At 47.4% G+C, this 12,795-nt stretch overlaps 1 protein-coding gene across 1 annotated transcript in view; it reads right to left on the reverse strand.

Moving 5' to 3' along the window:
* LOC106586133 (nidogen-1) overlaps positions 1-12,795 on the reverse strand; it is an 84,244-nt gene that overhangs the window by 43,810 nt on the left and 27,639 nt on the right. The window contains exons 5-8 of the mRNA XM_014173026.2: positions 9,674-9,814; positions 9,190-9,441; positions 7,527-7,727; positions 6,262-6,495 (exon numbers count right to left, since the gene is read on the reverse strand). Of these exons, the coding sequence (XP_014028501.2) occupies positions 6,262-6,495; positions 7,527-7,727; positions 9,190-9,441; positions 9,674-9,814 (828 nt within the window). The remainder of the gene's footprint in view (positions 1-6,261; positions 6,496-7,526; positions 7,728-9,189; positions 9,442-9,673; positions 9,815-12,795) is intronic.

Genomic DNA, 12,795 nt, shown 5'->3' on the forward strand with positions numbered 1-12,795 from the left:
CACACATATTATCCAGATAATGTTAGCACTTGGTGGCCAATAGCAGCACCCCAAAAGAAGAGGCTTTAGATGAGGCGGGTGAAACTGCAACCACAACACTAGAACAACTTTAGGCAAGACATCCTCTCTGAGCTTCACTGGAATTTGCCTCTGAACATACAGTGCATCTGGAAAGTATTCAGACCCCTTGACTTTTTCCACATTTTGTTAGGTTACCCCTCATAAAAATCCCTGATCAATCTACACACAATACCACATAATGACAAAGCAAAAACAGGTTTATAGATTTGTTTGAAAATGTATTAAAAAAAACAGAAATATTACATTTACATAAGTATTCAGACCCTTACTCAGTACTTTGCTGAAGCACCTTTGGCAGCGATTACAGCCTTGAGTCTTCCTGGGTATGGCGCTAGAAGCTTGGCACACCTATATTTGGGGAGTTTTTGCCATGCTATTTTCAGGTCTCCAGAGATATTCGATCAGGTTCAAGTCCGGACTCTGGCTGGGCCACTCAAAGACATTCAGACTTGTCCCGAAGCCTCTCCTGCATTGCCTTAGCTGTGTGCTTAGGATCATTGTCCTGTTGGAAGGTGAACATTTGTCCCAGTCTGAGGTCCTGAGTGCTTGGAGCAGGTTTTCATCAAGGATCTCTCTGTACTTTGCTCTGTTCATCTTTCCCTCGATCCTGACTAGTTTCCCAGTCCCTACTGCTGAAAAACATCCCCACAGCATGATGCTGCCACCATAGTGCTTCACCATAAAGATGGTGCCAGGTTTCCTCCAGGCGTGACACTTGGCATTCAGGCCAAAGAATTCAATCTTGGTTTCATCAGACCAGAGAATCTTGTTTCTCATGGTCTGAGAGTCCTTTAGGTGCCTTTTGGCAAACTCCAAGCGGGCTGTCATGTCTACCATAAAGGCCTGATTGGTGGAATGCTGCAGAGATGGTTGTCCTTCTGGAAGGTTCTCCCATCTCCACAGAGGAACTCTGGAGCTCTGACAGAGTGACCATCGGGTTGTTGGTCATTTCCCTGACCAAGGCCCGGCTCCCCCTATTGCTCAGTTTGGCCGGACGGCCAGCTCTAGGAAGAATCTTGGTGGTTCCAGGCTTCTTCCATTTAAGAATGATGGAGGCCACTGTGTTCTTGAGGAACTTCAATGCTGCAGAAATGTTTTGGAACCCTTCCTCAGATCTGTGCCATGACACAATCCTGTCTTGGAGCTCTACGGACAATTCCTTCGACGTCATGGCTTGGTTTTAGCCCTGACATGCACTGTCAACTGTGGGATCTTATATAGACAGTTGTGTGCCTTTCCAAATCATATCCAATATCAAGCTTAATTTTGAGTCTCATAGCAAAGGGTCTGAATACTTATGTAAAAAAAGTATTTCTGTTTTTTTGTTTTAATACATTTACAAACATTTCTAAACTTGGTTCCACTTTGTCATTATTGGATATTGCATGTAGATTGATGAAGAAAACATGTATTTTAATCTATTTTAGAATAAGGCTGTAACATAACAAAATGTGGAAAAAGGTGTGGAATACCTTTCCGAATGCACTGTATACAGAGACACCTCCCCTATATGTATTCCTGTCTGTCCTATGGATATTAATATCCCTGTATTGCTACTGCTGTGTTGACAAATGAATTAACTAAGTGAGTCTAAGTGATGGCTAATAAACACTATATAAACAAAAGTATGTGGACACTCCTTCAAATGAGTGGATTTGGGTATTTCAGCCACACCAGACTTTCAACTTGTCAAAGGATACCACCTTGTTCGTCAAATTTCTGCCCTGCTAAAGCTGCCCCGGTCAACTGTAAGTGCTGTTATTGTGAAGTGGAAATGTCTAGAAGCAACAACGGCTCAGTTGTGAAGTGGTAAGCCATACAAGCTCACAGAATGGGACTGCCAAGTGCAGAAGCGTGCAGCGCATAAAAATTGTCTGTACTCGGTTGCAACACTCCCTACCAAGTTCCAAACTGCCTCTGGAAGCAACGTCAGCATAACTGTTTGTCGGGAGCTTCATGAAATGGGTTTCCATGGCCGAGCAGACGCACACAAGCCTAAGATCACCATGCACTATGCCAAGCGTCGGCTGGAGTGGTGTAAAGCCTGCCGCCATTGGACTCTGGAGCAGTGGAAATGCGTTCTCTGGAGTGATTAATCATGCTTCATCATCTGGCAGTCTGACGGACAAATCTGTATTTGGCGGATGTCAGGAGGAGAACGCTACCTGACTGAATGCATAGTGCCAACTTTAAAGTTTGCTGGAGGAGGAATAATGCTCTGGGGCTGTTTTTCATGGTTCGGGTTAGGCCCCTTAGTTCCAGTGAAGTGAAATATTAATGCTACAGCACACAATGACCTTCTAGACGATTCTGTGCTTCCAACTTTGTGGCAACAGTTTGGGTAAGGCCCTTTCCTGTTTCAGCATGACAATGCCCTTGTGGACAAAGTGAGGTCCATACAGAAATGGTTTGTCGAGATCGGTCTGGAATAACTTTACTGGCCTGCACAAAGCCCTGACCTCAACCCCATTTGGGATGAATTGGAACGCCAATTGTGAGCCAGACCTAATCGGCCAACATCAGAGCCCGACCTAACTAATGCTCTTGTTGCTTCCCAGAACAGTGAAGGCTGCTAAAACAACAAAGGAGGGACCAACTCCATATTAATGCCCATGATTTTGGAATGGGATGTTCGACGAGCAGGTGTCCAGATACTTTTGGTCATGTAGTGTATGAATGCTACCCTGAGATTAGCAAGTTATTGATTTCATGAATCTTATTTTTTAGGCTGCATGTAGTAATATGGACTATTTATTGCCCTTTCCTGGGTAGCTTATTAGAGATAGACATAATATGGGAAACCAGAAACAAAGCATGACGTCAATCAGGGTGCAGGGGTTAGGCTATGAACCCATCTGCTTGGTTCTCTCACCCCTTCCAGGCTTTTGGGTGAGAGGGAGGACAATGAGCCTGTGGTTACAGATGTAAGTAATGTCCCCACGCTCTCTGGCAGCTTTCATAGCTGGGATCAGTTTCAGAGTAGTCCTCGTTGAGGAAGATGTTGTCTCCATAACAACCACCTCTTCTTTGTACCTCAGGAACTTTACCACTATTGACCTGGGTCTGTCACCTGGGCCAGAGATAGGTTTTCCAATCCTATGGGCGCACTCCACCTCAATCTTCTTATGATCTATCTGCAGCTGTAACGCCCTGGCCATAGAGAGGGGTTTTTGTTCTTTATTTTGGTTAGGCCAGGGTGTTACATTGGGTGGGCGTTCTATGTTCCTTTTTCTATGTTTTTGTATTTCTTTGTTTTGGGCCATGTGTGGCTCCCAATCAGGCACAGCTGAAGCTCGTTGTTGCTGATTGGGAGTCACACATAAGGAGCATGTTTTTCCTTTGGGTTTTGTGGGTAATTGTTTCTGTTTTGAGTATTTTCCTAACAGGACTGTTTGCTGTCGTTTTTGTTCATTTTTGTAGTGTTCTCTTGTTTTTTAAATTAAAATTCTAATGATGAACACATCCTCTGCTGCACCTTGGTCTACTTCCACAGACAGCCGTTACAGAATTACCCACCAACAACGGACCAAGCAGTGGAGGAAGGAGCAGCACAAGGAGAGGCACCAGGAGAAAAGCTATCTGGAGTTGTGGACTTGGGAGGAAATCCTGGACGGGAAAGGACCATGGGCTCAAGCTGGTGATTATCGCCGCCCGCAGTGGGAGATCAAGGCGGCGAGAGCTGAGAGGCGCTGGTATGAGGAAAGGGAGCGCAACGGACACGGGAGGCAGCCCCAAAAATGTTTTTGGGGGGGGGCACACGGGGAGATTGGCGGAGTCAGGCGGTAGACCTGAGCCAACTCCCCGTGCTTACCGGAAGCAGCGTGGTACTGGTAAGACACCGTGTTATGCTGTGGAGCGCACGGTGTCCCCAGTGCGCGTTCAAAGCCCGGTGCGCTACATACCAGCCCCCCGCAAGTGCCATGCGAGTGCAGGCATCGAGCCAGGGCGGATGGTGCCAGCTCAGCGCGTCTGGTGACCAGTGCGCCTCCTCGGTCCAGGTTATCCTCTGCCGGCGTTGCACACTGTGTCTCCAGAGCGCTGGGAGGGTCCAGTTCGCCCAATGCCTGCTCTCCGCCCGTGCCGGGCCAAAGTGGGCATTCAGCCTGGAGTGTGGGTAAAGAGCGTCCGTACCAGAACTCCAGTGCTCCCCCACAGCCCGGTTTATCCTGTGCCTCCTCCTCGGACCAGGCCTCCAGTGGGTCTCCCCATCCTGGTCCGTCCTGTGCCACCTTCCAGGACCAGGCCTCCAGTGGGTCTCCCCATCCTGGTCAGTCCTGTGCCTGCTCCACGGACCAGGTCTCCAGTGGGTCTCCCCATCCTGGTCCGTCCTGTGCCACCTCCCAGGACTAGGCCTCCAGTGGGTCTCCCCATCCTGGTCCGTCCTGTGCCACCTCCCAGGACTAGGCCTCCAGTGGGTCTCCCCATCCTGGTCCGTCCTGTGCCACCTCCCAGGACTAGGCCTCCCGTGGGTCTCGCCAGTCCGGAGCCGCCAGAGCCACCCGCCAGTCCGGAGCCGCCAGAGCCGCCCGCCAGTCAGGAGCCGCCAGAGCCGCCCGCCAGTCAGGAGCCGCCAGAGCCGCCCGCCAGTCAGGAGCCGCCAGAGCCGCCCGCCAGTCAGGAGCCGCCAGAGCCGCCCGCCAGTCAGGAGCCGCCAGAGCCGCCTGCCTGTCCAGACCCGCCCGCCTGTCCAGAGCAGTCAGAGCCGCCCGCCAGCCCGGTGAGTCCTGTGCCTATGCCTAGGGCCAGGCCTCCTTCATGTCTCCCCAGCCTGGTGAATCCTGGGCCAGAGCCGCCCGCCAGCCCGGAGCCGCCGGAGCCGCCAGAGCCGCCCGCCAGACTGGTGCGTCCTGTGCCTGCGCCCAGGGCCAGGCCTCCTTCATATCTCCCCAGCCTGGTGAATCCTGGGTCAGTGCCGCCGGACACCCGCCAGCCGGGCGCAGCCAGGGACGCCCGCCAGCCGGGCGCAACCAGGGCTAGGCCTCCAGTGGGTCTCCCCATCCTGCCGGGCGCAGCCATCGCCGCCCGCCAGCCGGGTGCAGCCATCGCCGCCCGCCAGCCGGGCGCAACCAGGGCCGCCCGCCAGCCGCGCGCAGTCAGGGTCGCCCACCAGACGTTCGGCGCAGCCAGGTGCGCCACCTAAGAGGGCGACGCCAAGGGTGGAACAGAGGCCACGTCCCGCACCTGAGCCACAGCCGTAAGAAGGCCCACCCGGACCCTCCCCTTCAGTGTCAGGTTTTGCGGCCGGAGTCCGCACCTTGGGGGGGGGGGGGGGTACTGGCCATAGACAGGGGTTTTTGTTCTTTATTTTGGTTAGGCCAGGGTGTTACATTGGGTGGGCGTTCTATGTTCCTTTTTCTATGTTTTTGTATTTCTTTGTTTTGGGCCGTGTGTGGCTCCCAATCAGGCACAGCTGAAGCTCGTTGTTGCTGATTGGGAGTCACACATAAGGAGCATGTTTTTCCTTTGGGTTTTGTGGGTAATTGTTTCTGTTTTGAGTATTTTCCTAACAGGACTGTTTGCTGTTGTTTTTGTTCATTTTTGTAGTGTTCTCGTGTTTTTTAATTAAAATTCTAATGATGAACACATCCTCTGCTGCACCTTGGTCTACTTCCACAGACAGCCGTTACAGCAGCTTTTCATCTATCCTTTTTCTCACTTTCTCCTCAGTCTCCGTCCAGGTCTTGTGTGGAGACTGGGATTTCATCCACAACAATGTTATTTTGCCTCGATTGTCCTTCTTGGTACTCCTGTTTGCCTGTCATTATTAACATCGATCATACAAATCCATTTTTGCAAATCCACACAGGGCTTCCACCACCATTTAAATTTTTGCATCAGGTGACAGTCTTACAGCCACATCCAGCCAAACATAGAGGATAAGCCATACAGTATGTAGCGGGAAAGTTAGCAGAATGGTAGCAGAACATTAGCACAACTTTAGCTGAAGATTACCAGTATCTACATGATAGGCTATAGTCACTGAGGATGGGCCCAATCCTGTTAGCAGAGGGTCAGCAGAACATTAGCAGAATATTAACAGAAGGTTAACACAACTAGCAGAACATTAGCGGAACATTAGAAGAATGTGAACACAACTAGCAGAACATAAGCAGAAGGTTAGCATAACATTATAGGAGAACATGAACAAAGATTAGCAATAACACAAGGGGTTCTACTCACTGAGGATGGAGCCGATCTTGTTGCTCATAGCGTAGCGGATCAGCTCGTTGCCCGAGTCATACATGACGAAGATCTGGTCGACGCTGAGCTGCTGGGTAGACTGCACGGCCCTGACCTTCTCGTCATTGGGACAGCTCTGGTAGGTGATGGTCTGACGCCACTGGTAGGTCTTGGTCTGGACACTGCCATCCGGTAGGCTCACAGTGTAGTCGCGGTTGGAGGAGGAGGTGATCACTGAAGAGAATATGAAGAAATGGAGTGTTACTAGATTGAATATCCATATACAGTTGGTATCATAAGTATTCACCCCCCTTGGCTTTTTTTCACATTTTGTTGCGTTACAAAGTGGGATTTGATTTTGATTTGATTTTGAATTGATTTAAATAGATTTCATTTTGAATTTTTGTCATTGATATAGACAAAATAGTCCATAATGTCAAAGTGAAAAGAAAATGTAACACATTTTTTCTAATTAATACTACAACTAGAATATAGTTGTTGCATAAGAATTCACCTCTTTTGTTTAGCCAACCATAAATTAGTTCAGTAGTCAAATTTGGCTTAACAAATCACATTGTATGAAATAATACGGGTTGACATTAATATTTTATGACTACCCCTTCCTCTCTCCCCCATACATACAACATCTGTAAGGTCCCTCAGTCAAGTGCTGAATTTCAAGCACAGATTCAACTACAAAGACCAGAGAGCTTTTTCAAAGCCTTATAAAGAAGGGCAGTGATTGGTAGATGGGTAACAATAACAAGTCAGACATTGAATATCTCTTTAAGCATGGTCTAGCAATAAGCATGCTGTGGATGATGTACTGAACCACCCAGACATATCAAAGATACAGTCGTCCTTCTGAACTGAGCTGCAGGACAGGAAGGAAAATACTCAGGGATTTCACCATGAGGCCATTGGGGATTTTAAATGGCTGTGATGGGAGAAAACTGAGGATGGAGCAACAACATTGTAGTGACTCCACAATAATGACCTAAATTAAGAATAAAAATGTGCAGAATATAGACAGAATAGTCCAAAACATGTGTCCTGTATGCAACCAGGCAATAAAATACTACTGCAATAAAAGCATGCAAAGGAATATACTTTTTGGCCTAAATGGAAAGTCTTATGTTTGGTGCCAATCCAACACAACACATCACTTAGTAATTGCCTCCTTATTGTCAGGCATAGTGACTCAATTGAAATGGAATAGACCCCAAGTCTGCATTCCAGGTTATATTGGTGTGGTCGTGACTTACGGTTGCTGCCATACTGGTAGATCTCCTTGTAGGGGTCGATCTGGACAGTGGAGCCGCGTGGGACCTCAGGGAGACGGCCCTCCAGCTCGGTGTTCACCACCAGGTGGTCGTGCTCGTCGATGCCCTTGAACTCCTGCTTGATGGTCAGCCTCTCGTTGCCCGGTAAGAAGGTCACCTCGGCCTGCCTGGAGAACACACCACCTGGAGGGGGAGCGGGGGGGTTGAGTGTGGTTGTGGGGTTGAGGGTGTTTGTGTGCGTGTGCGTGTGAGCAGAGATGGGGGTGGGAGAAGGAAAGAGAGAGAGACAACCAAATCTCATAGGTTCTCTTCAGCTCCTGAGCACAAATCTAGGATCATCTTGCCTTGACCACAAGCTAACCTCAACCATTATGTGATGAAACACAAAACCTCGCCGTACCTAAGATCAGCATTTAGGGGCAACGTCATTCTGCATCCCCACCCATACCCTTGAGTGTATCCCCCCACTTTTAGTTCTCCCTGGAGCCAACAACACTACACATTAAAGGGAAATATTTTGAAAGAAGTGAAGCCAGCTGGAAGCAATGAGCTTAAGCAACATTTTGAGGCCGAAAAGCAGAAAGATGAACCAAAAACGGGAACACAGAACAAATTCCCCATAATTTACCCTATCATCGTTCTAGCTACAAATCATGTCCAAGTGGAAGACTAAAGCGGAGTTCAACATGTTGAGGAATGTATCAAAAAGAGAAAGATGGTCCTAATCACTTGGCACAATTCACTCAAACGTCCACGTATACCACTCAAAAGGCCAGTAGAGAATCTACTTTCCCTGAGCAAAGAGATTGGCAGTGTCCGAATACCTTTACTTGCGTTTAAAATAGTAGGCATTTTGGGGATGCAAAAAAATATGTTTTATAGTACATATGTGAAATGTCCAAAATGTTGTATGCTTTAAATGCCAGGATGCCATACTCATTTCAGCTTTTAATCTAGTAGAATTCGCTGCATACTATTGAGGAATAGAATCGTCTTTCGAGACCAACGTGTGTTTGACAACAGCTGATAATCAGCCGAGGGGACACGCTGTACCAACATGAGCGAATGGCGGGAATCAACGCAATTGTGCATTAGATGACACATTCTCAGTATGGATGAGCCTAGTATGCTAATATTTGTTCTTTACTGCATTTGTTTTTACTAAACAGTACATTCTTAACAGTATGTAGTACTATTAGTACACAGTATGCCATTTAGGTAAGTAGTAGGTAAGGCAGATTTTGGACATAGCCTCTGACTATAAAAAAAAATCTGTCATTCAAAGAGAGCAAATAAATCAAGCTAATCAAACTTAACTTGAATAAATGTTGACCTAAGCATCAATCCCACAGTGGTCATTCACACCTGTCTTTGAAGGACATCTCATTAGACCACAACAAACAAAGCCCCAAGCACCTTTGCTACAATGGAGGGAGAAGCTAAACCAAATGCTACCCAACACACATGAGAAAAGCCTAATGTATTCAAATCAACTGCTGCCTTTTTAAATGACACTATGTCACTTTCTCAACTGTTTTTCTTTGTGATTCACCCAATGTCAGCTCTTACCTTAAAACAACTCTTAATGACACGACAATGTGCAAGATTGACACAATGTGCAAGATAATCGTCAAACAGCTCTTACCGATGATGCTGAAGCCGTTCTCATAGCCGGGCTGCTCCAGAGCGAAGGCCCAGCCGATGACCCCTCCCAGGGAAGACAGGGGCTGCAGGGAGGGTCCCAGGCCGGCCGGGATGGTACTGATGGCCACGTAGGCGCGCCCATCGTTGGCCACCACGTACGAGTGCAGGTCGTTGTTGGAAAACTCCAGCGGCGAGGGCGTGTTGCCCACAAATACCCGGCCGTTCACTTTGCCGTTCATCCTCTGGGGCTTACCTGCGTGTGGAATGTGAGGAAACTAACTTAATTCGATTTTAATTAATGTAACTTTAAATGTAACTTATGTGTGACTGTGTGTCAAGCATTATCAGGTTTTCAATTTCTTTATAAAATATTGAATCATTCTTATACTTTATATCACATATTTCATTATAATGAAGGTAGCAGGCTAGCCCTAACCCTTATTACACAAATACTGTATGTACTTTGGGTATGGGGTTACTCCTACCTTCAGCCACACAATCCTTGCCATTGCCATAGAAACCAGGCCTACAGTGGCAGCAGTATCCATTGGTGTAGTCCTTACAGTCAGCGAAGGACGAGCACTTCTGCCTGTTACTGGAGCATGTCTCAGAATTGTACGCAAACACTGCCAAAAAGAAGACAAACCACATTCTTAGAAAAAATAACATTTTAGAAAAAAAGGTGCTATCTAGAACCTAAAAGGGTTATCCGGCTGTCCCCAGAGGAGAAACCTTTGAAGAACCCTTCATGGAACCCAAAAGGGTTCTACTGGGAACCAAAAAGAGTTCTACCTAGAATCAATAAGTATTATCCAATGGGGACAGTCAAAGAACCCTTTTGGAACCCTTTTTTTTCTAAGAGTGTAATTTCATTGGAGTTCTTGTTTGCTACAAAATACTTTAATAGGCCGGTTAAACAAAGCAGCATGGCTCAAAACAAAGAAGCTCAAAACAAACCAGCATGCCTTGCCCTAACTGCACATACAGAACTAACATCATGCATGATAGTCTTTCATGGTTGTACGCAAAAAGAAGACAAACCACATTCTGTTTGTTTTTATGCGTTGTTTGTAACTTATTTTTTTACTTATTTTGTACATAATGTTGTTGCTACCGTCTCTTATGACCGAAAATAACTTCTGGACATCAGAACTGGGATTACTCACCACGAACTGGAAGAAGCTTTTTCCTTTAACGAGTCAGACAAGAAAGATATACTGTTCTCCCGGGAACAGGCCCAGATCCCCGTTATTTGCGTGTAGAAAAAACGGAGGAAAAGAGGAAACAGATCGAGCTGCCTTTTGAGAATCCGTAGACGAGCGAGTAAACTCCCACTGCCATCAATTCTACTTGCTAACATGCAATGATTGGAAAATAAAATTGATGACCTACGATTACGATTATCTGACCAACGGGACATTAAGAACTGTAACATCTTCTGTTTCACCGAGTCGTGGCTGAACGACGACACGGATAATATAGAGCTGGAGGGATTTTCAAAGCACCGGCAGAACAGAGAAGTTACGTCTGGTAAGACGAGGGGTGGGAGTGTGTGTCTTTTTGTCAATAACAGCTGGTGCGCGATGTCTAATATTAAAGAAGTCTCGAGGTATTTCTCACATGAAGTAGAGTACCTTATGATAAGCTGTAGACCACACTATCTATCAAGAGAGTTCTCAACTATATTATTCGTAGCTCTCTATTTACCACCACAGACCGAAGCTGGCACTAAGACCCCACTCAACCAACTCTATAAGGCCATAAGCAAAGAAGAAAATGCTCACCCAGAAGCAGCGCTCCTAGTGGCCGGGGACTTTAATGCAGGCAAACTTAAATCAGTATTACCACATTTTTACCAGTATGTCACATGTGCAACCAGAGGAAAAAAAACATCTAGACCACCTTTACTCCACACACAGAGATGCATACAAAGCTCTCCCCTGCCCTCCATTTGGCAAATCTAACCATAATTCTATCCTCCTGAATCCTGCTTACAAGCAAAAACTAAAGCAGGAAGTACCAGTGACTCGCTCAATACGGAACTGGTCAGATGACGTGGATGCTACGCTACAGGACTGTTTTGCTAGCACAGACTGGAATATGTTCCGGTATTCTTCCGATGGCATTGAGGAGTACACCACATTAATCACTGGCTTCATCAATAAGTGCATTGATGACGTCGTCCCCACAGTGACTACATACATACCCCAACCAGAAGCCATGGATTACAGGCAACATCAGCACTGAGCTAAAGGGTAGAGCTGCCACTTTCAAGGAGTGGGACTCAAACCCGGAAGCTTATAAAAGATCCCGCTATGCCCTCCGACGAACCATCAAACAGGCAAAGCATCAAAACAGGACTAAGATTGAATCGTACGACACCTGCTCCAACGCTCGTCGGATGTGGCAGGGCTTGCAAACTATTACAGACTACAAAGGGAAGCACAGCCGAGAGCTAACCAGTGACAGGAGCCTACCAGACGAGCTAAATCACATCTATGCTCGCTTTGAGGCAAGTATCACTGAAACATGCATGAGAGCATCAGCTGTTCCGGATGACTGTGATCACGCTGTCCGCAGCCGATGTGAGTAAGACCTTTAAACAGGTCAACATTCACAAGGCTGCAGGGCCAGATGGATTACCAGGACATGTACTCCAAGCATGCGCTGACCAACTGGCAAGTGTCTTCACTGACATTTTCAACCTCTCCCTGACTGAGTCTGTAATACCTACATATTTCAAGCAGACCACCATAGTCCCTGTGCCCAAGGAAGCGAAGGTAACCTGCCTAAATGATTACCGCCCCATAGCACTCACGTCGGTAGCCATGAAGTGCTTTGAAAGGCTGGTCATGGCTCACATCAACAGCATCCTCCCGGATACCCTAGACCCACTCCAATTCGCATACCGCCCCAACAGATCCACAGATGACCCAATCTCCATCGCACTCCACACTGCCCTTTTCCACATGGACAAAAGGAACACCTATGTGAGAATGCTGTTCAAAACCATAGAGCCAACGAAGCTCATCACTAAGCTAAGGACCCCGGGACTAAACACCTCCCTCTGCAACTGGATTCTGGACTTCCTGACGGGCTGCCCCCAGGTGGTAAGGGTAGGCAACAACACGTCTGCCACGCTGATCCTCAACACTGGGGCCCCTCTGGGATGTGTACTTAGTCCCCTCCTGTACTCCCTGTTCACCCACGACTGCGTGGCCAAACACAACTCCAACACCATCATTAAGTTTTCTTACAACACAACAGTGATCACCGACAACGATGAGACAACCTATAGAGAGGAGGTCAGAGAAATGTCAGTGTGGTGCCAGGACAACAACCTCTCCCTAAATGTGAGCAAGACAAAGGAACTGATCGTGGACTAAAAGGCGGGCTGAACAGGCCTCCATTAACATCAATGGGGCTGTAGTGGAGCGGGGCGAGAGTTTCAAGTTCCTTGGTGTCCACATCACCAATGATCTATCATGGTCCAAACACACCAAGACAGTCGTGAAGAGGGCATGACAAACCTTTTCCCCCTCAGGAGACTGAAAAGATTTGACATGGGTCCCCAGATCCTCAAAAAGTTCTACAGCTGCACCATCGG

The sequence above is a fragment of the Salmo salar genome, chromosome ssa02 (genome assembly GCF_905237065.1).
Source record: "Salmo salar chromosome ssa02, Ssal_v3.1, whole genome shotgun sequence".
Lineage (NCBI taxonomy): Eukaryota > Metazoa > Chordata > Actinopteri > Salmoniformes > Salmonidae > Salmo > Salmo salar.